Below are 24,918 nucleotides of genomic sequence, written 5' to 3'. Positions count from 1 at the left end.
GTTTCTGATGGTTATTGACTTCTAATTGTATTCCATTGTGGTCAGAGAATGTGCTTTGAATAATTTCAATCTTTTTAAATTTATTGAGGCTTGTTTTATGTCCCAGCATATGATCTATTCTGGAGAAAGTTCCATGAGCACTAGAAAAGTATGTGTATCCTGGTGATTTGGGATGTAATGTCCTGTATATGTCTGTTAAGTCTAATTCATTTATCAGATTGTTTAGGTTTTCAGTTTCCTTATTGGTCTTCTGTCTGGTTGATCTATCTATAGGAGAGAGTGATGTGTTGAAGTCTCCCACAATTATTGTGGAAACATCAATTGCTTCCTTTAGTTTTGCCAGTGTTTCTCTCATGTATTTTGTGGCACCTTGGTTGGGTGCATAGACATTTACGATTGTTATTTCTTCTTGCTGAATTGCCCCTTTTATTAGTACGTAGTGGCCTTCTTTGTCTCTCAAAACATCCCTGCATTTGAAGTCTATTTTATCTGAGATTAATATTGCTACACCTGCTGTCTTTTGGCTGTAGCTTGCATGAAATATTTTTTTCCATCCTTTCACTTTCAGTTTCTTTGTGTCCCTGTGTCTAAGATGAGTCTCTTGTATGCAACATATTGATGGTTCATTTTTTTTGATCCATTCTGTGAATCTATATCTTTTAATTGGGGAGTTTAATCCATTTACATTCAACGTTCTAACCGTGAAGGCATTTCTTGAATCAGCCATCTTATCCTTTGGTTTATGTTTGTCATATTTTTACCCTCTGTCTATTAATATCCTTTATTGTACCCATACCGAATCTCTTTAGTACTGAACCTTTCTCCAAGTCTCTCTGTCCTTTCTTTGTTTCTCTGTCTGTAGGGCTCCCTTGAGTATCTCCAGTAGGGCAGATCTCTTGTTAGCAAATTCTCTCAGCATTTGTTTGTCTGTGAAAAATTTAAGCTCTCCCTCAAATTTGAAGGAGAGCTTTGCTGGATAAAGTATTCTTGGCTGGAAATTTTTCTCACTCAGAATTTTAAATATATCGTGCCACTGCCTTCTCGCCTCCATGGTGGCTGCTGAGTAGTCACTACTTAGTCTTATGCTGTTTCCTTTGTATGTGGTGAATTGCTTTTCTCTTGCTGCTTTCAGAACTTGCTCCTTCTCTTCTATGTTTGACAGTGTGATCAGTATATGTCTCGGAGTGGGTTTATTTGGATTTATTCTATTTGGAGTTCGCTGAGCATTTATGATTTGTGTATTTATGTTGTTTAGAAGATTTGGGAAGTTTTCCCCAACAATTTCTTTGAATACTCTTCCTAGACCTTTACCCTTTTCTTCCCCTTCTGGGACACCAATGAGTCTTATATTTGGACGTTTCATATTATCCATCATATCCCTGAGGTCCATTTTGATTTTTTCAATTTTTTTCCCCATTCTTTCTTTTATGCTTTCATTTTCCATTCTGTCATCTTCGAGGTCACTGATTCGTTGTTCAACTTCCTCTAGTCTTGTACTATGAGTGTCCATAATCTTTTTAATTTGGTCAACAGTTTCTTTAATTTCCATAAGATCATCCATTTTTTTATTTAGTCTTGCAATGTCTTCTTTATGCTCTTCTAGGGTCTTCTTGATTTCTTTTATCTCCCATACTATGGTCTCATTGTTCATCTTTAGTTCTTTGAGTAGCTGCTCTAGGTGCTGTGTCTCTTCTGGTCTTTTGATTTGGGTGCTTGGGCTTGGGTTATCCATATCGTCTGGTTTTTCATTATGCTTTATAATTTTCTGTTGTTTTTGGCCTCGTGGCATTTGCTGAACTTGATAGGGTTCTTTTAGGGTTTGTAGACCTGTTGAAGTCCTTATCTCTAATTTATCAGATCTATAGCTTCATGGAGTACACTTTCTCTAACTAACCAGCAGGTGGCGTCCACGAGCCACCTGTTCTCCACAAGCCAGTTCTCCCCTGCTTAGCCTTTTTGGTGAGTGGGGGAGTGAGTATTGTGGGGTCCAATTGGTGTACCAAGCTTGCGTGTGTAGTTGGTGTTGCCTGCCCTGTATATGGGGCGTGTTTCTGGGCAGTCAGGGAGTGGGGGGTGGCTCTAACAATCAAATCTCCCTGGTGATCCTAGAGTTTTAAAGCTGCTGCAGTAGTCTAATCCTTCAGTTCAGTCCTGCCACAGTTTGTCTCTGCCGCTGACCCACAAGTCCTTGGTATTGGCGTATGGCTCCTGAGACTTGCAAGTGGGCCCCTCTTCCAGGCCGTGCACACCAGGTCCTCTGTTGAGGGATGACTGTGCTATGTCACAGGTGAGTGCCGTCCCCCCAGGGCAGTTCTGGGCTGCTGGGCTGTGTAGGGAGGCTCCCAGTCTGCTGAAATGATGGAGATTTCGCTGATCTCAGCAGTTCCACGTTTTCATGAGTGTTGCATGAAGTATGCCCAAAGTCAGATTGCTCTGTGGTGTCCAGTCCACGCAGTTCCTGGCTTTCTACCCACTTTCCTGGAGGAGTAACACTTAACCATGGGCTCTCTCATACCCCACATGGAGAAGCATGGATGAAAGACTCGGGAATCTGAGTTCAAACCCTGTCTTTGTCACTTAGCAATCATGTGGCCTTGGAAAGTTAATTAACTTCTCCAATCTTCAGTTTGGTTTCAGAGGCTGAAAGACTTGCTTTCTCCTGGGTCAGTAGTGTTCTAGCGGGTGGGTAATCCTCGTGATTCCTTGATGCTCCTGACACTTGGCGGATGTCCTCTCCTTTCTCTTCCGGCTTCCCTCTGACTTCCGGCTTCCTGCTGACTTAAGGCTTCCTGGTTCCTGGCTCCGCCCTGTAGCTTTCTTTCCTCAATTTTTAACAAAGTTAAACCTAAGGTTCTAACACCATGGAATTCTAAGGAGCTTAGAGGCCATGGGGTTTTTCTACCCACACTCAGAAAGATAGCTAGGGTAGCATTATTTGACTTGCCAAGGGACGTACAGATAAGAAGTCCTTTCCATTTTATGACTAGAGACATTTAAAAGTGTACTACTTTGGGTTCTGCTTTCCTTTGTCACAAATGTGTCTCTAAAGTATATTTTCATTGTTGTGTGGGTGAGCTCTTCCTCCCCAGTAGGCTGTAAGATCCATGAGAGGCAAGCATGTGTCTGTTGGTTTATCAGTAAATTTCCAGCACTTGGCAAAGGGCCCAGCAATCTTAGATGAGTCAATTATTTGTCTTCAAAGTCAGGTTTTATGAAGATAGTAACCCGCTTTCTTGGGCTTGAAATGAGAAATTATTCTAAATGTTATTATTAACTATATATGGACAACGTTATATTCCCTGTGACTTTCAGAATGATATCTGGAGACACTGATAAAGTCTATGGATAAACTCTTCAGAAAGATTCACATGCATAGATGCATGTGAAAAGTTCATGTTGTTTATTGGGATTTTGATCTTTGGATATCATCCCTTTGTTTTACAATGGATCACTGATCATTAATGAACACCTTCTCTGTGTCTTCCTTCCATCAAAAGCCATCCTGTGGGATAATTTCCATATGTTGACAATTGGGATTAATGAGTAATCATATAATTAAGCTGTACTTGAATTATAGATTTTCCAAGAAGGTACTGCTAGAAAGAGAGTGAGAATTTGAGGATCCATGGATTGAATGAGGTTACAAACTGGGTACAAGGTGATAGAGAATGAACTGCTAAAAGGAAAAGTCAGATGGGGTGATTACAGTGGATCATGTCAAAGGTTTAAGTACAAAGAAAGCCTTTAGAATCTAGAAGTGAGTGCTGCTGACCCCTTAGAGGATGGGTCTGGTAAACAAAGCACAAAGAAAACCTCCTTGTGAAGGGCACCTATGAAGGGGAAAACTCACCCATCTACCCAAGAAAAAAGTGGAATTACTGACAAGAAAGGAAGGAAGGAAGGAAGGAAGGGAGGGTGGGAGGGGAAAAAAAAAATATATATATATATATATACCTGAACTATCCAGTTCGGGAGAAAAAAATTGTAAAATTTCTGGCATATAGCGCCAAAATATTAGTTTCCAACTTTTGTGAATTTGCACCATGAATTTCTGTTTCCTGAAATCCTAGTAGTTTGTCAGCTTTAGGTGTGAAGATGCATACTCAGGCATTAACACTTTTTTTTCCTGAGCTTTAGTTGATGATCCCATGGAAACAAAAATGATTTTGCTTGGTTTGGCAGAAATGCAAGAAAGATAAGCTGCTTGGGGGAAGAGGGAACCTGTTCCAATCCCTGCCCCAAGGTCTTTTCATAATGTGTGCATCAGCCTGAGAAATTTTCACATGTAATGCCTAAGGCTAATTATTTAGTTTGGCTACAAAAGATTGGTGAAGCATGCTTTGAATTGTTTTGATGTTAACGTTGTCACAAGACAACATTAAATCATTTGGTAACGATAAAACCTCTGGTTACTCACTATTTTTGCAGCTGTTTTTTCCTTGTCAGAGTTGTTTAAAACTAAACCCAATAGAATTAGTTATGTTGAAAAAAAATAAAGCAATGACTTTATCAACTTTGTGTTTATTTTTTTCCTCACTGTGTAATCAGAGACAGAAAATGAAATTCCAAGCTCTTAAATCTATTCCTCCTCCTATTGGCATAGTCTTAATTCAGGGTCTCAGTATCTTCCAGAAATCCTGGGCAGTCTCCCTGCCCCACCTTTCCCATTCTCATCTATCCGAAACACTGCTGCCAGCCTTATCTTTCTAACACTCAGTTATAGTCTTTCTCACTTTCCTTCATTAAATATTTTAGTGGCTTCTAGTCACCTACATAACATCCAAATTCTCCGGTCAGCCATCTGAGGCCTGATTAGCTGGGTACTGCCTTATTTCCAGCCTCATTTTTCACTGCCCCCGTATATCTCTATAGTGCAGCCATATTGAACTACTTCAGTCCGACAAATATTTATTAAGTGCTTATTCTGTGTCAGAATGAGATAAGTGCTGGGGATTCAAAGATAAGTTAAAACGTGGCCATTGCTCTGAAGAAGCACACACTCCAGAGGAGAGGACATATAAAAAATACAGAGTAAAAGTGCAACATGTGTTGATAATGTTCTTTCTACTTTGAATAAACTTCAATTTTTTTACTTCTATCTGTCCTTCAAGACTGTGCTCAAGTATCTCCTCCTGTTAGAAGGTGATGCAAAATGAATTACTTAAAACGGTTGTTAACTTCTTGTTTATAATACTATTAGAATTTGTGATGGCTAATTTTATTACATATTTATTGTGTTTTATGTACTTATCTGTTTCCACACTGATTTGGGAGCCCCTTGCAAGTGGTGCTTGGTAATCCCACAATCTTAACAGCTTGCTTAATACCTAATGTATACTAGATGCTAATAAATATTTGGAATGGGTAGATTTTTAGTGTTATTCCAATATCACAGAAAATATAGAAGTGTTCTGATCTTCATAATTCTGGTTTAATGGAAGATGAGGTAATGTTTCTTTAATAGAACTAATTTGGCTTAAACTGAAGTTTAATAATATTCAAAATAATAGTTAATGTATATGGGATTTCTCCTATCACCTGGACACTATCCTAAGAACTTTATACAAATTACCTCCTTTAATCATCACAGGAGTTTTATGAATTGGGAGATATTAGGATTTCCTTTTTATAGATTTTGTAAGGGGAGTAAAAAATAAATCATCAGCAACATTATTAATAGCTTACAGTATAATAGCACTTGCTATGTGCCAGGCTCTGTTCTAATTCCAGAGCTTACACTAACTCACTTACTCATCACAACAACATGGCATATGATATAGTTTCTATTTTTATCCCCATTTTTTGGATGAGAAAACTGAGGCATAGAGAGGTTGAGTGACTTGTCCTGGATCATGTGGCCAGTGAATTATGAAGTCAGGACATGACTGATGTGGTCTGGACATGCTTATGCATTGTTCTAGACTGTGTTTCATTTTGTAATAAACAGTGCAAGGCTTGGTTCAAAATAAATCATTTATTATCCATGAACGCTTGGAATAATAAAGATTTATTACTACCAAGTATTCCCAACTACTTGGATCAAGATGTACTCCTAGAAATCCCTTCATGTATTTTCCATCTTGCCCATTTTATTCTTTCTGTTAAACAAGGGGAAATTCCATGGAAGATGCAGATTTCTCTGACTGAATGAAGGGTCGTGTGAAATATATTCTCTTGTTAAATTAGCTTGAGATCATAATTTTCTTATCCATTCTCTTGATTCCATTCTTCTCTTTTCAGTTCTACTTTTGGGTCAGTTTGGAATGTTTGTTGACTATTGGCCCTGCAAAAATAGGCTTACTGCTTGTGGAGTAGCTAAAAAATATTATATCACTATGTCTCTGGTCTAAAAACAATTAAAATTATATTTAACTTAATAGAAAAATAATTAATGTAGAGTTCAGAATTCCATCCAGTGTACACAAAGCATGACCCATAAATTTGAATAAGTCAAACCATACTCACTTGAGAATTCAGATTATATCATATATTATTCAACATACTGTCTCTTAGTTTGTCAAAACTAAGACAAAAATCTAGCTTAGTGACTAAGGGAAATAATATTAACCACTGTAAATTAGATAAATATTGGAGGAATTTCTCAGAAATATAAAATAAAGATCATAATTAATGGAGAGGATATATGGCCTTTAAATTTAAGGTACTCAAATATCCATTTTACAGAGATTGAAAATTGCCATAATACTTTATAGGATCATCTCCAGGGCTGTTTCCATGATATGACTTTTATCTATTTCCTTAATTAGCAGTAAATTACTTTAAAGTAACGAGTTACTTCTAAGTCCAGTAACATGTACTGGACTTTAATAAGTGATATGTGATATTTTATTACCTTATTGTTATTTAATCCTGTAGGGTTGCAAAAAATGAGAAGGTATGGTAAATGCCTGCAGAAAAATCTTTAGAAAAGATATGGCTTCCTGAAACTCAGATCTAACTTTAGATGGGAGTTCTTCTGTTATCATAATTATAAATGAAAAGAATTCGGATCCACAGACAAGTGTCAAAGAAAAAATTCTGGAATTGGAGATAGGGAGCTCAGGTTCTGTTCAAATTGTTTTGTGATTTAGGACATGTGGCTTCACCTTGCTGTGATTAAGTATCTTCATTTATAAAATATGGAATCTGTATTAATTGACTTTAAAAAGTCTCTTCCAGCTTTAAAATCCTGATTCCATTACTGGTTCAGTGTCATATCTCTTTCACAATCCATTTGCATTGATTTAGCCCCTTTGTTTACATCTTTTTTCTGAACAAATGAAAAAGGAAAAGTGTAATCCCCAAAACCACGCATCAACATTAGCACTATCAAAAGTGGGAAGGGAAGAAATGCTCTGAGATTTATCACAAACTCAGTTTGCTTACTTTACATATATTGATCAATTTTATCAGTTTGTAAATGTTACTATAGGTAGATGCTGTAAATTATAACACCCAAGGTGAACACAGGGTTATAAAATATGTTACATTTATTTGCTTTTGTATTTACATGTTATATTTTCATTTTAATATCATGTATCTTTTCTTATATAAAAAATATTGTGCCAATAAAATGCAAATATAAATTGCATATATTTCTAAGTGAGTATATGCTAAGAAATGTATGTTTTGTCTGCATGGATCTAAATTGGAATTTACAAAGTGGATCAATGTATATAATGGGGCAAGTATTCGCTTATTAAGAATTTTTCTTTCTTTTCCTTTTTTACTTACCCATAGATTTGCTTCTTTCAAATAGCTGTATACCCTTTTTGGGTTCAGCAGAAGGACTGGATTTCCAAACCCTGCTATTAGATGAGGAGAGGGGCAGGCTGCTCCTGGGAGCCAAGGACCACATCTTCCTGCTCAGTCTGGTTGACTTAAACAAAAATTTTAAGAAGGTCAGTTTATGTTTAGTTGGCTCAATTCATTTATTTTCATCTCATCTCTTCTTCTCAGTGACTCAGTGTCAAATACAGTAGGTCATTTACAGTTCGAAAAAGACCATATCAGTATTGCCTCTGAAACATGTTTTGGATGTTTATTGATTTAAGTCGATATGTATATTTTATGTTAAAAGTGAATGAGTAAAATACTAAGTTCTTTGAAATATGAAAATTAAAAGCATCAAAAATGAGTATATTTTTAATGGTCTGCAGAGTAGAAATGCATATTGTGGGATGTGAAAAATGGCAAGGTATTTATTCATAAACAATGACAATTCTTATCTATAGCATTTGTAAAATTAAATTTTTATTAACTTTCAATTAACAAATAAACATTCTTTCAATTGACGGTGTGGCTGTGGTAGCATTTTAACACCATGCTGCTTCACTCTCTCACATCTGGTCAGGCCTCTCCTATGGCCCCATCACACTCAGGGTAGTGAAGATTATTAATGACCAAACTAAGTGCTTGTGCCAGTTTGAATGTATTATGTCCCCCAGAAAAAGCCATATTCTTTGATGGAATCTTGTGGGGCAGAAATATTAGTGGGTATTAAGTTGGAACATTTTGATTAGGTTGTTTGCATGGAAATGCGCTCCAACCAACTGTAGGTGATAACTCTGATGCGATATTTCCATGGAGGTGTGGTCCCACCCATTCAGGGTGGGCCTTGATCATTGGAGCCATATAAATGAGCTGACAAACAGAAGGAACCCAGTGCAGCTGTGAGTGACATTTTGAAGAGGAGCTACAGCCAAGAGGGACACTTTGAAGAAAGCACAGGAGCTGCAGGTAAGAGACATTTTGAAGGCAGCCATTGAAAACAGACTGGCTCCGGAGAAGCTAAGAGAGGACAAATACCCCAACTGCAGCCTAGAGAGGAACATCCTGGGAGAAAGCCATTTTGAAACCAGAACTTGGGAGCAGATGCCAGCCATGTGCCTTCCCAGCTAACAGAGGTTTTCTGGACACCATCAGCCATCCTCCAGTGAAGGTACCTGATTGCTGATGTGTTACCTTGTAGACTTTATGGCCTTAAGACTGTAACTGTGTAACCAAATAAACCCTCTTTATAAAAGCCAGTCCATTTCTGGTGTTTTGCATTCTGGCAGCATTAGCAAACAAGAACAGATTTTGGTACTGAGAGTGGGGTGCTTTTGCTGCTGAGTTTGCAAATACCAAACATGTTGGAACGGCTTTTTAAATGGTTAAGGGGAAAATTCTGGAAGAATTTTGAGGAGCTTGATAGGAAAGTTCTAAACAGCTTTGAAGAGACTGTTTGTGGAAACATGTACTCTAAAGATACTTCTGACGAGGCCTTGAACAGAAATGATGAATGTGCTGTTGCGAACTGAAAGAAAGGCAATCCTTGTTTTAAAGTGGCAGAGAATTTGGCAAAATTGAGTCCTGGTGTCAGATGGAAAGAGGAATTTGAAAGTGACAACCTGGAATACTTAGCTGACAAGATCTCCAGACTACGTGTGGAGGACGTACCCTGGCTTCTCCTTGCAGCTTATAGTAAAATGCGAGCAGAGAGAGATAAACTTAGAACTGAACTCTTGGGTTCAAAGAAACCAGAAGCTGATGGCTTGGAAAATTACGGGCTTTCAGGGGCTGGAATCCCAGAAGCTACAGCTCAACTTGAGGATGTAACCAAACATGGAACCCAGCCGCCATTTCAGTACAAGCCAAGACTGAAAAAAGGAGTTAAGCAAAAAGGATTTGTGGAAAGTCCTATTATCTGACAGCTTTGACCCGTGTGCTTCATGAAAAGCCAACAGAATTTTTGCGAGATCTTTCTAGATAGAGCCATTGCCATTCTGGACTGGAGGAGACAGATAAGGAAGAAACTGAAGGAAAAATTTCTTCAAAGACAAAGCCATGGAGGTTGAGGTCTGGAGTCAAGAGATCTTGGGCTGGGAGAGTGGAGCAGCCCACATGCACTGAAAGGGTGAGTTTGCCCCAGAGGTTGAGTGTGGGCCTTCTGCCTCAATGCTCTGAAAGAGTTTTGCCACCCCAGGACCAAAAAGGGTGGAGCACATTCCCAGGGGAATGGGGAGAGCCTGGCCACCGCCCCACTGTTCTGAAGGGGTTGAGTGTGTGCCCTGGAGATGGAAGAGAATCCGGGAGCTGCCCCGATATTTGAGGAGGGTGGGGCCAAGAAGGTGGTCTCCCCAAGGTGTGGATATGTTGGAGAACTCACCCCAGCATTTGGAGAGGAAAGGGCTGTCACAAAGGCCCTTAGGAAGGGTTAGACTCCTGCTCTCTCAAGCCCCAAGGATGCATCATCGTTCTGTAAATGACTCTCCGACTTCGAAATCTAATGGAGTTTGTCATGCAGGTTTTAGGAACTGTTTTGGTCCCTTAAACCCTGTTGTCCTTACTGTTTCTCCTTATGGCAATGGCAATGTTTATCCTATGAGTGTCCCTCCTTTGTATATTGGAAGCACTTAACTTGTTCTAAGCTCACAGATTCACAGCTAAAGAAAACTTATGCGTTAGGACTGACCACAACTAATAATTGATTTTGATGGAATTTTGTACCTAACTATTGTTACTGAAATGATTTAAGTTTCTGTGATATTGTTGTGGGATAATGTATTTTGTATATGGAAAGATAATGTTATTTTGGGGTCCAAGGGGTGGAATGTGCCAGTTTGAGTGTATTATGTCCCCCAAACACCATTATCTTTGATATAGTCTTGTGTGGACAGACCTATCAGTGTTGATTAGATTGAAATTCTTTGAGTGTTTCCGCGGGCATGCGCCCCACCCATCTGTGGGTGATGACTCTGATTGGATAATTTCCAAGGAGGTGTTGGCCCACCCATTGGGTGGGTCTGAATTGGATTACTGGAGCACTATGTAAGACCAGACAGAAGGAGCAAGCTGCTATACAGCCAAGAGGGACACTTTGAAGAAAGCACAGGAGCTGCAGATAAGAGACGGTTTGAAGATGGCCGTTGAAAGCAGACTCGTGCTCCGGAGAAGCTAAGAGAAGACAAATACCCCAAGTGCAACTAAGAGTGACATTTTTGAGGAACCACAGCCTAGAGAGGAACGTCCTGGGAGAAAGCCATTTTGAAACCAGAACTTTGGAGCAGACACCAGCCACATGCCTTCCCAGCTAACAGAAGTTTTCTGGACACCATTGGTCATCCTCCAGTGAAGGTACCCAATTGTTGATGCCTTACCTTGGACACTTCATGGCCTTGAGACTGTTACTGTGTAATCAAATAAACCCCTTTTATAAAAGCCAATCCATCTTTGGTGTTTTACATTCCGGCAGCATTAGCAAACTAGAACAGTGCTCATTAAAAACAATATTAACACTAAAGCAAAATATATACTAGTTATTCTGAACCCAGAAGGCAATTGCTTCCATATCCTAGATTTTCAACTAGCTCTGCAATGCAAATAGGATATTACATTTTAGACCTTATGAATTATTATTAGGTAATACTTCAGCAAGTATCAAGGACCTACTAAAATCTGTGCAAGGAGAGATGAATCAAAGACAAGAAGGCATTGAATGACTCATTGATAAGAAAATATAATATATGACTTATTTTGCATTTATGAGGCATTAGCAAATGTTTTCATTTTCTTCTTTTTTTAAGAGACATTGCAAAAGAAAGACGAGGAAACATTGCAAGGTTTCAGGTCAATAGTTCCCAATATAAAACTAATATTGAGTACTCTCCATTCTAAAAGATTTTTTTATAGATTATTCTAAGGCATTAAAGCTTCAAAGCATCCACCTGCAGTGACTTTCATTTAACTCTTGCATTTTGAGATATATTTAATAATTAAATATTGCTTTTTCAGTTATTTGAATATTATCTACTCTTGGGAATTTTGTCTGTACAGGCAACATAGTTTATCTCTATACATGCTATATTGCTTCATTAACTCCTGCATTAAGAACAATGGATTTTGCTTTTTAATCATTTAATGGTTAAATTATACTTCCACATATTTTTTTACTGGGATCCACCAAATGAAAATAAGTAGTTTCTTATGAATGCTCATACTGGATAAAGAAATTGTCTTTCAGTGCATATGTACATAGATGTATGGCATGCAATCTACACTTCTAGAAGAAAAAGTCAGGGCCAAAATAATGCCAATAGTTGTTCTCAACTTCTGTTAATCCAAACATACTTAAAAAAACATAAGATTATCTTTTTTTAAATATAATTTTATTGAGATTGTTTACATACCATACAATTATCCAAAGATCCAAAGGGTACAATCATTTGCCCATGGTACCATCATACAGCTGTGCATCCATCACCACAATTAATTTTTTTTCTATTTTTAGAACATTTTCATTACTTCAGAAAAGAAATAAAGAAAAAAAAAGGAAACTCCAATCCTCCCATACCTCTAACCACTCCCCCTTCATTACTGACTCATAGTATTGGTATAGTACATTTGTTATGTTGATGGAAGTGTTAAAATACTACTGATTGTAGTATATAGTTTGCAATGGGTATATATTTTTTTCTGATATGCCCCTCTACTATTGACTTCTGGTTATAGTGTCATACATTTGATCTAGTTCATGAAAGAGATTTCTAATATTTGTACAGTTAATTATGGACATTGTCCACCACAAGATTCACTGTTTTATACATTCCCATCTTTTAACCTCCAACTTTCCTTCTGGTCACATACATAACTCTGAGCTCCCCTTTCCACCACCTTCACGTACCATTCAGCACTGTTAGTTATTCTCACAATGTGCTACCATTACCTTTGTCCATTTCCAAACGTTTAAGTTCACCCAGTTGAACATTCTGCTTATAATAAGCAACCGCTCCCCATTCTTTAGCCTTGTTCTATATCCTGATGACTCATATTCCATGTCTATGAGTTTACATATTATAATTATTTTCTATTAGTGAGACCCTGCAATATTTGTCCTTATGTGCCTCTCTTATTTCACTCAATATAGTGCCCTCAAGATTTCTTCATCAACATTTTTTTAAGATGGTTTTGTTCACACTCCATGCATTTCCATCCTAAGTAAGCAATCGATGGTTCCCTGTATAGTCACATATTTATATATTCACCACCATCGCCACTATCTGTGTAAGGACATCTCCATTTCTTCCACAAAGAAGGAGGAAGAGTCAAAGAAGGTAGAGCGACAAAAGAAAAAGAAAAAAGAGATAGGGAAAAAAAAACAAAACATGACAGCTAGGAAGTAACAAAAGGAAAGATAGCATTAAACTAAAGTAGAATAGAGAGACAATATCACCAACGCCAGGAGTCCTGTACCCTTCCCCTAAGTTGCCTCCCCCATATGCATTTAGCTTTGGTATATTGCCTTTGTTATATTAAAGGAAGCATAATACAGTGTTTCTGTTGATTATAGTCTCTAGTTTGCATTGATTGTATTTTCCTCCCACTCCCACCCTATTTTTAACACCTTGCAATGTTGACATTCATTTGTTCTTCCTTATGTAAAAACATTTTTGTACCTTTTATTACAATCATTGAGCACCCTAGGTTTGACTGAGTTATACTGTCCCAGTCTTTATCTTTCATCTTTTGTTCTGGTGTTCCACATGGTCCTAACCTTCCTCTTTCAACCATACTCACAGTAATCTTTGTTCAGTGTACTTACATTGCTGTGCTACTATCTCCCAAAATTGTATTCTGTACCTCTCATTCCTGTCTTTTCCTTTCTGTCTGCAGTGATTCCTTTAGTGTTTCGTGTATAGTAGGTATCTTGTTCACAAACTCTGTCATTGTCTGTTCGTCAGAGAATATTTTAAGCTCTCCCTTATATTTGAAGGACAGTTTTGCCAGATATAGGATTCTTGATTGATGTTTTTTTTCTCTTTCAGTATCTTAAATATATCACCCCACTTCCTTCTTGCCTCTGTGATTTCTATTGAGAAATCCGCATATAGTCTTATCAAGCTTCCTTTGTATGTGACAGGTCACTTTTCTCTTGCTGCTTTCAGGATTATCTCTTTATCTGTGGCATTTGATAACCTGATTAATAAGTGTCTTGGCATAGGCCTATTCAGATCTATTCTGTTTGGGGTATGCTGCACTTCTTGGCTCCGTAATTTTATGTCTTTCATAAGAGACGGGAAATTTTCATTGATTATTTCCTCTATTATTGCTTCTTCCCCTTTTCCCTTCTCTTCTCCTTCTGGAACACCAGTGACACATAAATTCCTGCATTTCATGTTGTCCTTCAATTCCCTGAGATGTTGCTCGTATTTTTCTATTCTTTTCTCTATCTGTTCTTTTGTGTGTAGGATTTCAGGTGTCTTTTTCTCTGGTTCCTGAGTTTTTTTCTTCTGCCTTTTGAGATCTGCTGTTGTATGTTTCCACTGTGCCTTTTATCTCTTGTGTTGTGCCTTTCATTTCCATGGATTCTGCCAATTGTTTTTCTGAACTTTTGATTTATACCTAATGTACACCCAGTGTTTTCATTATATGCTTCATCTCTTTTGCCATTATCTTCGCTAAACTTTTTTAATTGATTTAGCATTAGTTGTTTCAATTCTTGTATCTCAGTTGAAGTGTAAGTTTGTTCCTTTGACAAAGCCATGACTTCCTTTTTTCTTGGTGTAGATTGTAGTTTTCTGTTGTCTAGGTATCTGGTGTCTTTGGTTACCCCAATCAGGTTTTCCCAGACCAGAACAGGCTCAGGTCTTGGAAGGAGGCAATCATATCCTGTTTCCCTGAGGGTGTCTTAGAAGATTTATATACCTTGTGATGCTTCAGGTCGCTGTGCTTTTCTGCCCAGCAGGTGGTGTCTGGCAGCCTGTAGCTCCCAATTGGTGTAAAGATGTGTGGCCCGTGGCTGTTTCCCCCAGGCTCTGGGGTCTTGTTCTGAATGGAATGCAGGTAGTAGAGCTCAGTCCCACCTCTTCCCTTTTAGGGAAGATACCCTCCCTAGGGAGAGGTCATTAGCATTTGAATAGTCTCTCTCTGCCTGTGCTATCTCCACCCTTTTCTGGGTCAGAGCACTGGGAACTGAAAATGACTGAGGCTTTCTCCACTGAGCTGAAGAAGGGACAGAAAGCCCCCTTCAGGGTCAGTCTGCCACCACCCTCCAGCTCTCCAAGTTAAGTCATCACCAAAAGCCCCCATCTGCATGTTGGGGATTCATAGCTTGTATTGAGCAGTCCACATTTGTTAATTAAAACCCCAATTGGAGCTCAGCTGAGCTATATTTGCTTGCTGGGAGAGTGCTGCTCTTTCATACCATGAGGCTTTGCAGTTTGGGCCTTGGGAGTAGGGGGCTCCCGGCTTGGATCTGCAGTTTTTACTTAAAGAAAGATTTTATGCTGCACTCTTGGGCATTCCTCCCAATTCAGGTTGGTGTATGATGAGTGGATAGTCACGTTTATCCCCCCGCAGTTATTCCAGATTATTTACTAGTTGTTCCTGGTTGTTTATTAGTTGTTTCAGGGAGACTAACTAAATTCCACTCCTTTCTATGCCATCATCTTGCTACCTCCCCTAAGATTATCTTTTAAAAAAAGGTTTTCAAAGTTTTCCTATAGCCTGGATATTGTTTACAATAAGATGATATATGCAGTTGATTATGTATTATACTTTGAAAGCTTGTTCTTCATTTCACCATTAGAGCCTTAACCCATTTGTTCTTAAAGGTGTGTTTTTTCTTCAGGAGTTTATTTAAAAGTTTGCAAACTCCCTGGAGGGCCTAGCAGTTGTATTAAATAATAACTTAATCATCAGTAAACACCTTAGCAGAGGATACCACTTTTTATGGAAGAGACTAAAGAAAAATTTCAATCTCCTTTAGAATTTTGCCTTAAGAAATACTACATAGCTGTAAAAGCATTTTTCCAAATATGTCTCAGTTTTGGTATAATAGTAAAAATTGATGCTCTTTTGCTATTCTGTTCCTTTAGGGATTGGCAGAAAAAGTCCGTTTATCTGCCTAAGTGTATTAGATCATTGCTTAAAATAAATTCCGATAGCATAACTTCATCCAGTGACTATTTTAAGTAACTCTTCTACACTCTTTGGCCATATTCTATGCTTCAAATGGGCTAATATTAAAAAAAGATGTGTATTGATTTCCCTCTTGTTGTTACTGAAATGGATGGTTGTTTGAATCTCCTATGAAATTAGGGTCTGTCCTAGAGATTTTCTGTATAAATGATCTGTCTTTGAATCTTTAAAAATGTACAATTCATAAAGAGGTCATTAGGTGAAGGTAAGAATTTATGTTTATATGAGTATCTACCTTTCAGATTTATAAAAAACACTCCAGTGCTAAAATGTATTCCACAGTAGCAAGTAAGTGTCAAGATGTTGTATTTGAGCAATGTTTAGATCTACACGGTTTGCATTGGCTCAGTGCCCCTCGGCAAAGTTCCAAACTCCTCTGTGGAGGAAACCGCACACATGTTGGGACTCTGAGAGTCTGAAGGATGTCCTTTGTACTCTTTAGAGCTGAAGTGATCTACAACACATAATTGAGTTATGGGTGACTGGTTGGGAATTTTTTTCCACTGGGAAATGAAGAAAAAAAAATTGTATAAAGCATTCCACTGAAGTGGTAAAATTTACGATATATGTTTTACTTGGATTTTTTTATATATAAATATGGATGTGCTTGTTGAAAAATAACCATTATCACTTCATATTTGCAACAGGCATTTAGAGATGAATCTCCAGAAATTACAAAACTAATTCTGTAGTAAATATTTAATAATACCCTTCTTATTACCTTGATTCTTTTGCACACTAGATTTTGACTCTAGTACAGAGAATGGTGCAGGCATACCATCCATAAATATTTGATGATAAAATAAAAATTAGATCTTTCAGAGTATTTTCACTTTCTAGAAAGTAAAAATTGTGTAGAATTAGATGTTTTAAAACTTTGGCATTTAGATGAGGGATAAGATTCTTGTCCTTGTTTTTTGAGAGGAAGGACTATTTCTATAGGGACATTATATACCCAAGGCAAGTATAAGTGCACATACCTGGGATGTGACACCTCAGTATTTAACTGGGATGCTCCAGAGTTGGCGCATAAGGCCAGTTAGGGATCATCCCATGAACTTCTCTCCGGGATACATTCAAGACAGACAGGCATATTGACTTGGCGTTCCCTTCCCCAACGCTAGACCAAAATGGAGCAAACAGAACCAGCCAGAAGTGACAACATTCCAAGGGAAGGATATAGATCTAGAGTGTACTCACCATCCCCAACCTATGGGAGGGAAGCTAAGAAAGTAATATGAGGCAAAATGAGATTGAAGCTGTGATGCAGCCCTAACAAAAGCCTCAGCTGACAAGCCAACCTAATAAGGAGGCAAACATTTTAATATTTTCTCTAGTCTACGTGGTAATACCATTATTCCTGTGAATTTATATTATGAAAGAGAATCTCCATCTTCTCCCCACCTAATCTATTCATCACAATCATCAACATTATCTTTAAGAAAAGAAAATAAAAAATATCTCAAAGAGGAGCTTGACTAAACTTCACGCCTCTTAGCATTGAATTTTCAAATCCTTCCCGACGTATTTCTGCCTTAGATTTTCAGTCTCATTTTTAGCCACTCTTCATTCTTCCCTCACTGGCTGTCTGCTTTCTGCTTCTTCCACCTCTTCTTCCTCCTCTCCCATCTTCTTTTTTTTCTTCTTCTCTGACTTCCCCTCCCCTCCTCTCTTCCACCCTACTTAAACCACCCTGTTCATTCTCCCCCCAGCCCTTCCCCCCAAAAAAACATTCATTTTTTGTGCCTTTGCTGAAAGCTCCATTACATGTCACTGGCCAGATCAGTTCCAGTTTCTAAAGTCGGAAGGGGAGTGGGGTTGGTGCAATTTGTTTATATCACTTATCTAACGTGGAAGGAGTGTTCAAAAATCAAACACATTGATCAATACAATTACAGAGGGGAGGTTTCTGAAAACATAGTTTCCTTGGGAGACTATACTTTGTTTCCCTCACTAACACAGGTAACCCAAGGCCGACATCAAAGTTTTCTCAGCCAATCAAAAAGAAGAGCTTATATTGCCTATTTGGAGATAATTTTAAAGATTATCTAGTCTTACCAGGAAATTATCTGGAAGGATTTATTTTTCTTTCAGGGTATAGCCATGAAAGGTATTTGCTGCTAGTAAAAATCCTTGAAATAATTTATTTTTCTCCACTCTGCAGAGTAAAAATTGAAAAAATTTCTAACCTTTACACATACTTCTCTTGCCTATATAAGTGTTCAGTTGCCTTTGTAAAAGTTCTCTCTGGTTCTTTATTGAATCTAAGCTTTATGAAATCTAGTCTGCCACAGGTCTCTTCAATATTGCTGATACCCTGTAAGTGTTCTCCCTTCTAATATGTGCTTGTAATTGCGTTGGCATTGTTGGGAAGGTGGAAGATTACAATTTAGTCCAAGGAATTGAAGAACACAGCATAATACTCTATTTTTGATATTTAGCATTATTCACTAAATGTTTAAGGTACAAGAATATATTTTCAAAGACTCAAATAGTTGAATATGACTTAAGCATCCTTGAGTGTATTTCCCAGCATACTTATAGCTAAAATAATGGGGATTTTAATGATTTGGTTTTGTTAGTCTCAGGAGTTGGAAACAAATGATACACATTAATGAGGTAAAACCTAGGATACTGTTACAGTAACTGCACTTGGAAGAGGATATATAAAGTCCTTTTGCTTTAGTCAGTGTTTCTTTCACCTTTATTCAACTAAAATCCATTGATTTGCCTTGTTGATGTTAAGAACATTGTAACAGAATATAAAACTCTTACCTTTTCATTCATTGCTTATAACCTTGTTAGGGAGACAAAGCATAACATACTTAAACAAGTTAAAAGACAAGTCAAAAAGTGTTTAAATGTCCAAAATAGTGGGACAGACCATATGCCACAGAAAATGAGAAGGGAGAGAAAAAAATCAAATGTGCAGGGATTTGAACCTGCTCCAGGAGGATGACTAAATTTGAATTTGTGTTAACTGGTTGATTAAAAATGGTTTGCGTTTGGATTTGGAGCTTGAAGTTTATTGTGTCATGGTTGTTTAGGCAGGTTGGGGGTAAAACATGTTCGAGAAAGGGAGCAGAAGGGTGTGCGTTCTTCCTTGTGTATATTTCTCATCAAGTTAAGGAAACTGGATTGTCTTGCCCCGGCCCTCACTATCGTATCCCATTTCTCAAGTCAGAGGAAGTATTTAAAAGAACTCTAATATTCCTTGAGGAAGAGGGTCAATTGCTAGCAGGCATTTATATCAATTTATCATTCATTTATAAGTGATGCATTAGAAACCTGTTCAGGGTAGATATTATAATAATGAAAGTGTTTGACACTTGTGCAATATGGTGTAAGGATCTATGGTTTCTAAACAAATGATTCTAAACTACATAGCATCTGTCACTTTTACTACAAGTGAATAATACTTTTTACATCAGCCAGCTTTAAGTAGTCCTAATGATAATTTGTATCAAATCCAGGGCCCTCTCTGTGTAAACTTCAGGAGGAATGTATACAAGCCCGAAGTCTCTCCCTCCTCCTTTCTTTTTCTTTTTTTAATGGAGTCTTAGTTGACAGTAAAAATATCTAATATTCTCTGTTTGATTATGTTATTTAGTTGGGCTTCAGAATTAATGAATTGCTGGGATCTTTCCATCTGAAAATGTCACTCATTTTGGAAGCGGTTCAAGCCATGCTTGGGTGGAGTGAATCTCTAAACCAGGATGCAAGCAACACATCACAAACAATGATTTATTAAACTGAGTACTCTTTTGTATCCATATTATTTAAGCATTTGTTTTTTGGTTCCCCTCCCCTCCTCTCCACTACTCTTCTTCTTTCCTTCCTTCCTCTCTCTCCCTCTCCCTGATTCATCCTCTCTCTCTCTCTCTCTCTCTCTCTCTCTCTCTCTCTCTCTCTCTCTCTCTCTCCTTCTTTCTTTCTGTGTGGTGCAGGGTCAGACAAGTAGACTAATAAGAAATAAGCTTCCTCTGAGACCACAATAATTTATTTTATCTACTAATCTAATAGTAACTGTTGTATCAAATCATCATAGAGTTAAATCATAAAGCAACTGTATTATGCTTCCCACAATCACTTTAAATCTTTTCTGTGGAGCAAGGACTGTTCAAAAACTCCAGCCAACCCCATGACTTTCTTAATACCCTTAGGTAGTTCAATCAATAGTAATCCAGTAATTAAAAGGTCCAAACTAGTATAAAACTTTCAACTTAATTTAAATATGAACTCCCCTCCCCTTTTGCCCTGCTTGGGCTTGCAGAAGGGTGATGTTCAGAGGCTTCTTCAATCATGTCCCCACCTCATGCTCTACTTCCTCTTTAAGTGTGTTAAGTACAGTGTGACTTCTCTAGAGTCACATCAGGAGGGAGACGGAAAAGAGAAGAGGGGACCAGAAAAGTGCCTCCTCTACCAGCACTGTGAGAAGGACCTGGCTTCTCTGCTTTATAGCCTTGTCAGGTGGTTCTTTCATAGGTACTTCTGTGAGTCTTTGGAACTTCCACTTTTTGAAGTTCTTTCACTTGTAATTCCTTGGATAAGGGTGACTTCATTTCTCCCCTGACTAACCTATCCTCATTCTTTTTCCTGAGACAGATGGCAATACTCCAGCTTCGTGCTTCTGACATCTTTTCACTCTGCTCTCTTGTACAGGACCTACGGTGACCTCATGCCATTCTAGTTTTGAGTGTGGTTGCCATCTGTTCCATGGAAAGCCCTCATGAGTTCTTTCCTCAGTAGACTCTGCAAGTGCAAGCTGATTTCAATATAGGCATAGAATCTGTGCTCTGCTTTCATTGCAGCTTCTCAGCCCCTCTCTCATCCTTTAGACATCACGCCACAGTGTTCCACAAAGTGCATGTCCAAAAGCAAGTGCCTCTTTATGTCCCATCAAGGCCCCTTCCCTGGCACCTATCCTCCCTTCTAGAATTTGTGAGACTCATGATTCAGCTGTCTCAGAAGAAGCATCTTTCTCAACAGAGGGGAAAACCTCTATAATCCCCAGTTTCCAGACATTTTACAGCTTGGAAATGGGTAAAACAGTCTAAACAACTGCTTTTAAAATGTTTGCATCTAGAGCTAACTCCTCATTTTAAAATTTGCCTAAGCTAAAACTTGTATTTTAATATCCTGTTACACTATCAAAGCTATAAAATGAGGTCCCAAAGAATGTTCCTTTACCTCCAACTGTAATGGGTAAGCTTACCATGTTTCATTCCTGAAGTATATACACTAGAATTATATGGGTAAAAAAATGGAGAATGTTAGTATTTTTATTAAAATTACTTACCTTTTGGATATTACCATCAATCCAAACATTTTAGTTTACATCTTGTTTTCCATTTTTTTTCAGATATATTTAATATGTTCCTAGTGAAGCTAGGCTGTTACCTAGAATCTAAATTAAAAAAAAGTATATAGGGCATGAGGTGACCCATTTATTTAACAACTCTCAAAATTAATGTTCAAATAGTTTCATTTTGAGATAATGCTTAATCATGTTTATTCTTTTTCTTCAATTAATTTTAAAAATCTTTTGAAACAAATATGAGTGAAAATTAAATATTAGATATCGAGGTTCAAAGAATTGATATGTTAGCTAACCAAAAGTGAAGATCTTTGACTGGGCCCCAGTCAAAAAACCTATGAGCTAACCTTCTAGTTAAAGTGTTGAAGGCAAAAACTATATAATACCTACACATTTTCTTTCTAACTTGATTTGTTTGATTGTAATGTAAAAACAAAATTTGCCCTTAGGAAAAAAACTTTTTTTAATGTAAAAATTACTAAATATGCTTCATGAGAAAAAGGAAGTTTTCTTAAGGATTTCACAGTGATTAAATAGTGTATCAAAGCAACACATAAATGGGATGGAGCTCCTAAGAAAACTCCATATTTTTACAGAATAACCTGAGACATTTTCATTTCATCTTGCTAAATAAAATTTAGGTTTCATCTTTATTTAGGATGTTTGCTCTTTTAGATATTTAACAACAACAACAAAAAGAATGATTTAGAAGGAAACATTAGGTAAAACAAATATAATATGCTCAAGGTAGAACTTAGTTAATCTGAGAAGATTGATTTTTGTTAGCAGAACATAAATAAAGTAATTCCAGGTTTATAAATGTGACACAGGTTTTTTTTGTTTTTTTTTTTTTTTTAATCCTACCTAGCAATGGTAATGTAATTTTTATATTATTTTCTCCTTTTTTATTATGAAAATTGGACATGTAATTATAAAAATTACTCAAGCTACTTGAAATTCACCAAACTATGCCCCTATTTTTAAGCACTGATATTATAAAAATAAAAAAGTGGAATGATTTTGTAATTTTAAATTTAATAATTTTCAGTGCCATATTAAACACCCTTCTTTTCCTAGCATGAAAAGGGCTTTGTTATTTCCCTTTCCTTAAGGAAGTCTAAAACAAGAGGGTTTTCATAGATGAGGATTCTGCACTTGCTTGCTTTATATTGAGTATAAGCAGAAATGCTTTTATAAATCAGAATGACCTTTTAACTCCAGTTCTATTAATTCACTGTGTAGCTGAACTAGACATTCCCTTCTTACACATTATCCTTTGCACCTACTATTTGGGGGGGAGGAATTCTCAGAATAAATAACTTTCTCACTTTAAGTCAAGTTATTGTTAATGGAAAATTGACACCATTTTTACTTTTAGTTAATACTTGAAATTAAGAAAATGTAAACACTTGCAACCCATGTGGACATCACAATAAATTAACTTTTGGTATATAAGGCACCCTGCTTAGTTTCATGGTGATTAATCTGTTCCTTTTGCCTGCCTGCTGAGCACATGCTGTCTAGTTGCCACAGAAGTGAAACAATCGGTTCGTTCATGGATGTGCTGGCTCTCCAGCCCCAGTGCCGATGTGCAGGTCCCATCTGGTCACTGTAATGGACTGTCAGGATGTTGTCAGACTGGTCAGACTCCTACCAGAAATCTGACAAGAACTCCTTCTGTTTCTAATTGTAAGGGAAACTCTTCAGTTCACTTTTCAATGAATAGTTACTGAGTCTTACAGTGTTTAGAAGACTGGGCTAGGCGCTGAGGGGGTAGGGAGAAGAGGCAATGTCCCTTGCCCCAAGGAGTCTCTCATCTAGATCAGCAGCCACTAAACTTCAAGGAGTCATAGACTCATTTAAGAATTAAAAAAAAAGGATAGGAACGGTATTCTTTACAAAATTTTGATACCCATCCACAAAAGTCATTGGACCCCAAGTTTAAAGTTCCTCATCCATTTGTGGGTTTCTTGATATTTCTTTTTATTTTGTGTGATACATTAGTATTTCTCACTCTTTCATTTGAAACATATTTATTGAGTTCCTGTATGTTTCTCTTCTAGGTTCTGGGAATATAATGGAGAAAAAGACAGGCTAGGTTTTTGTTCTATGGTGCCTCCAATTTGGGGAGCATAGTGTGGGGTGGGGGATGATGGAGTAGAAAAAAAGGAAATAAATAAGAAAATATCAACTAGCGTTAAAGATTTTAAGAAAATAAAACATAGTGATATTCCTTGGAAAACTATTTTAGATTGGTCATCCAAGAAGGCCTTTCTGGGGAGGTGACATTAAAATTGCCACCCATTTATGAGAAGGAACCATCCAGAGGAGGCCAGATGTGTTCCAGATAGAACAAACTCATTATGAGGGTAATAATGAGATAATATTTGAAAGAGTGGCATTAGCTGGCATATGATAATGGCTCAACAAATGTTAACTGTAAGTTTTTAAAAATAGGTATAGACATTGTAGAAATTATGACCTATGTTTCAGGATATAGCAACTGAGACTCATAGTTCCCTATGGTCCAAAGCTAATGAGTGGTTGCAGTAGGGTCTTCAGTTCACATCTTCTAATTCCCCCATATTTCCTTGAGCTTAACATCAAAGAAAAGTTTCTATACCAAAAAGAATGTGCTAGATGGATGTGATAAGCACAAGTGTAACAGAGGATAGAGATGGTTGATGAAAGGGGCTCTAATGCAAAAGAAGCCTTTGAGCTAAGTCTTAAATAGCAAAAGAGGGAGATTGTTCTCAGCCCATGCTTCATGAAGGGAGCCACCTGGGCAGATCAGGGGAAAGAACACTTCAGTCTCAGTGCCTAGAACTCCACTTGTGCATTTAAGGATGTTTTCTTGATAAACTTGTGGCTGTGCCCTTATACGTAAATCTGAAAAAATTATTTCCCGAAACTTGAGATTTTAAAATTCCCATCTGTAAAAATTTCTACCAAGGCCCCATCCCAATTGTGTAAGTTTTTCTTTGTTGCTCCTGTCCTTATTTTCTTTTTTCAAGTTCTGATCTACTTCTCTCTGTCCTTGAAACCCAGAGTTTTCATTGCTCCCTTGGTTACTCAAGTCCATGTACCATACGGCATTTAAAGAGACATTTTTCCAACTTCTTCACCACCATTCACAAACTTGAATCCTGTTTGATGAAGATGATGACTTGCATTTTTAGGGTTCTGAATTTTTGTCTTTAATTAGGTTTTAAGAATGAGTTGTAACTTCCTCTTGTGTAGCACTCAGTTAGTTGTTTTGGCGTCTCTGAATTAGGTCAAAAGGCTTTCGACTGACCTTGCACTTGCTCACTAGAGTCAATTAAATTGCTTATCCAAAGATGGAACAAAGAGCAGATATAATTAGAATTTCCTTTGGATGTTGTTATAAGGTCTTATCATTATTTGAATGTTTCTCTAACTTGCCTAATGTTAAATAATTAAAAATAAATTGCTTGACATTTTCACCTAACTGGATGATAACTTTTAATGAATTCTATGTTTTATGAATGAAGTAATACTTGTTAGAAATGTTGTGCTATTTATTTGAGTTCCCCCTGCTTATTTTTATTCAAAATGAACTAAAAATTATTTGTTTTGGATTTTGGATAGAGATAAGCCAATAATATCAATATAAGATAACT

General features: G+C 37.3%; 1 protein-coding gene across 1 annotated transcript in view; it reads left to right on the top strand.

The window, feature by feature from the left end:
* SEMA3D (semaphorin 3D) overlaps positions 1-24,918 on the top strand; it is a 205,527-nt gene that overhangs the window by 80,458 nt on the left and 100,151 nt on the right. Inside the window, exon 3 of the mRNA XM_037837475.1 lies at positions 7,741-7,901. Coding sequence (XP_037693403.1) covers positions 7,741-7,901 — 161 coding nt within the window. The remainder of the gene's footprint in view (positions 1-7,740; positions 7,902-24,918) is intronic.

This window comes from Choloepus didactylus, chromosome 5 (genome assembly GCF_015220235.1).
Source record: "Choloepus didactylus isolate mChoDid1 chromosome 5, mChoDid1.pri, whole genome shotgun sequence".
NCBI classification, from domain to species: Eukaryota; Metazoa; Chordata; class Mammalia; order Pilosa; family Megalonychidae; genus Choloepus; species Choloepus didactylus.
Note: the sequence above shows the minus strand (reverse complement) of the source record. Positions and strands in the feature narration are given on the sequence as shown.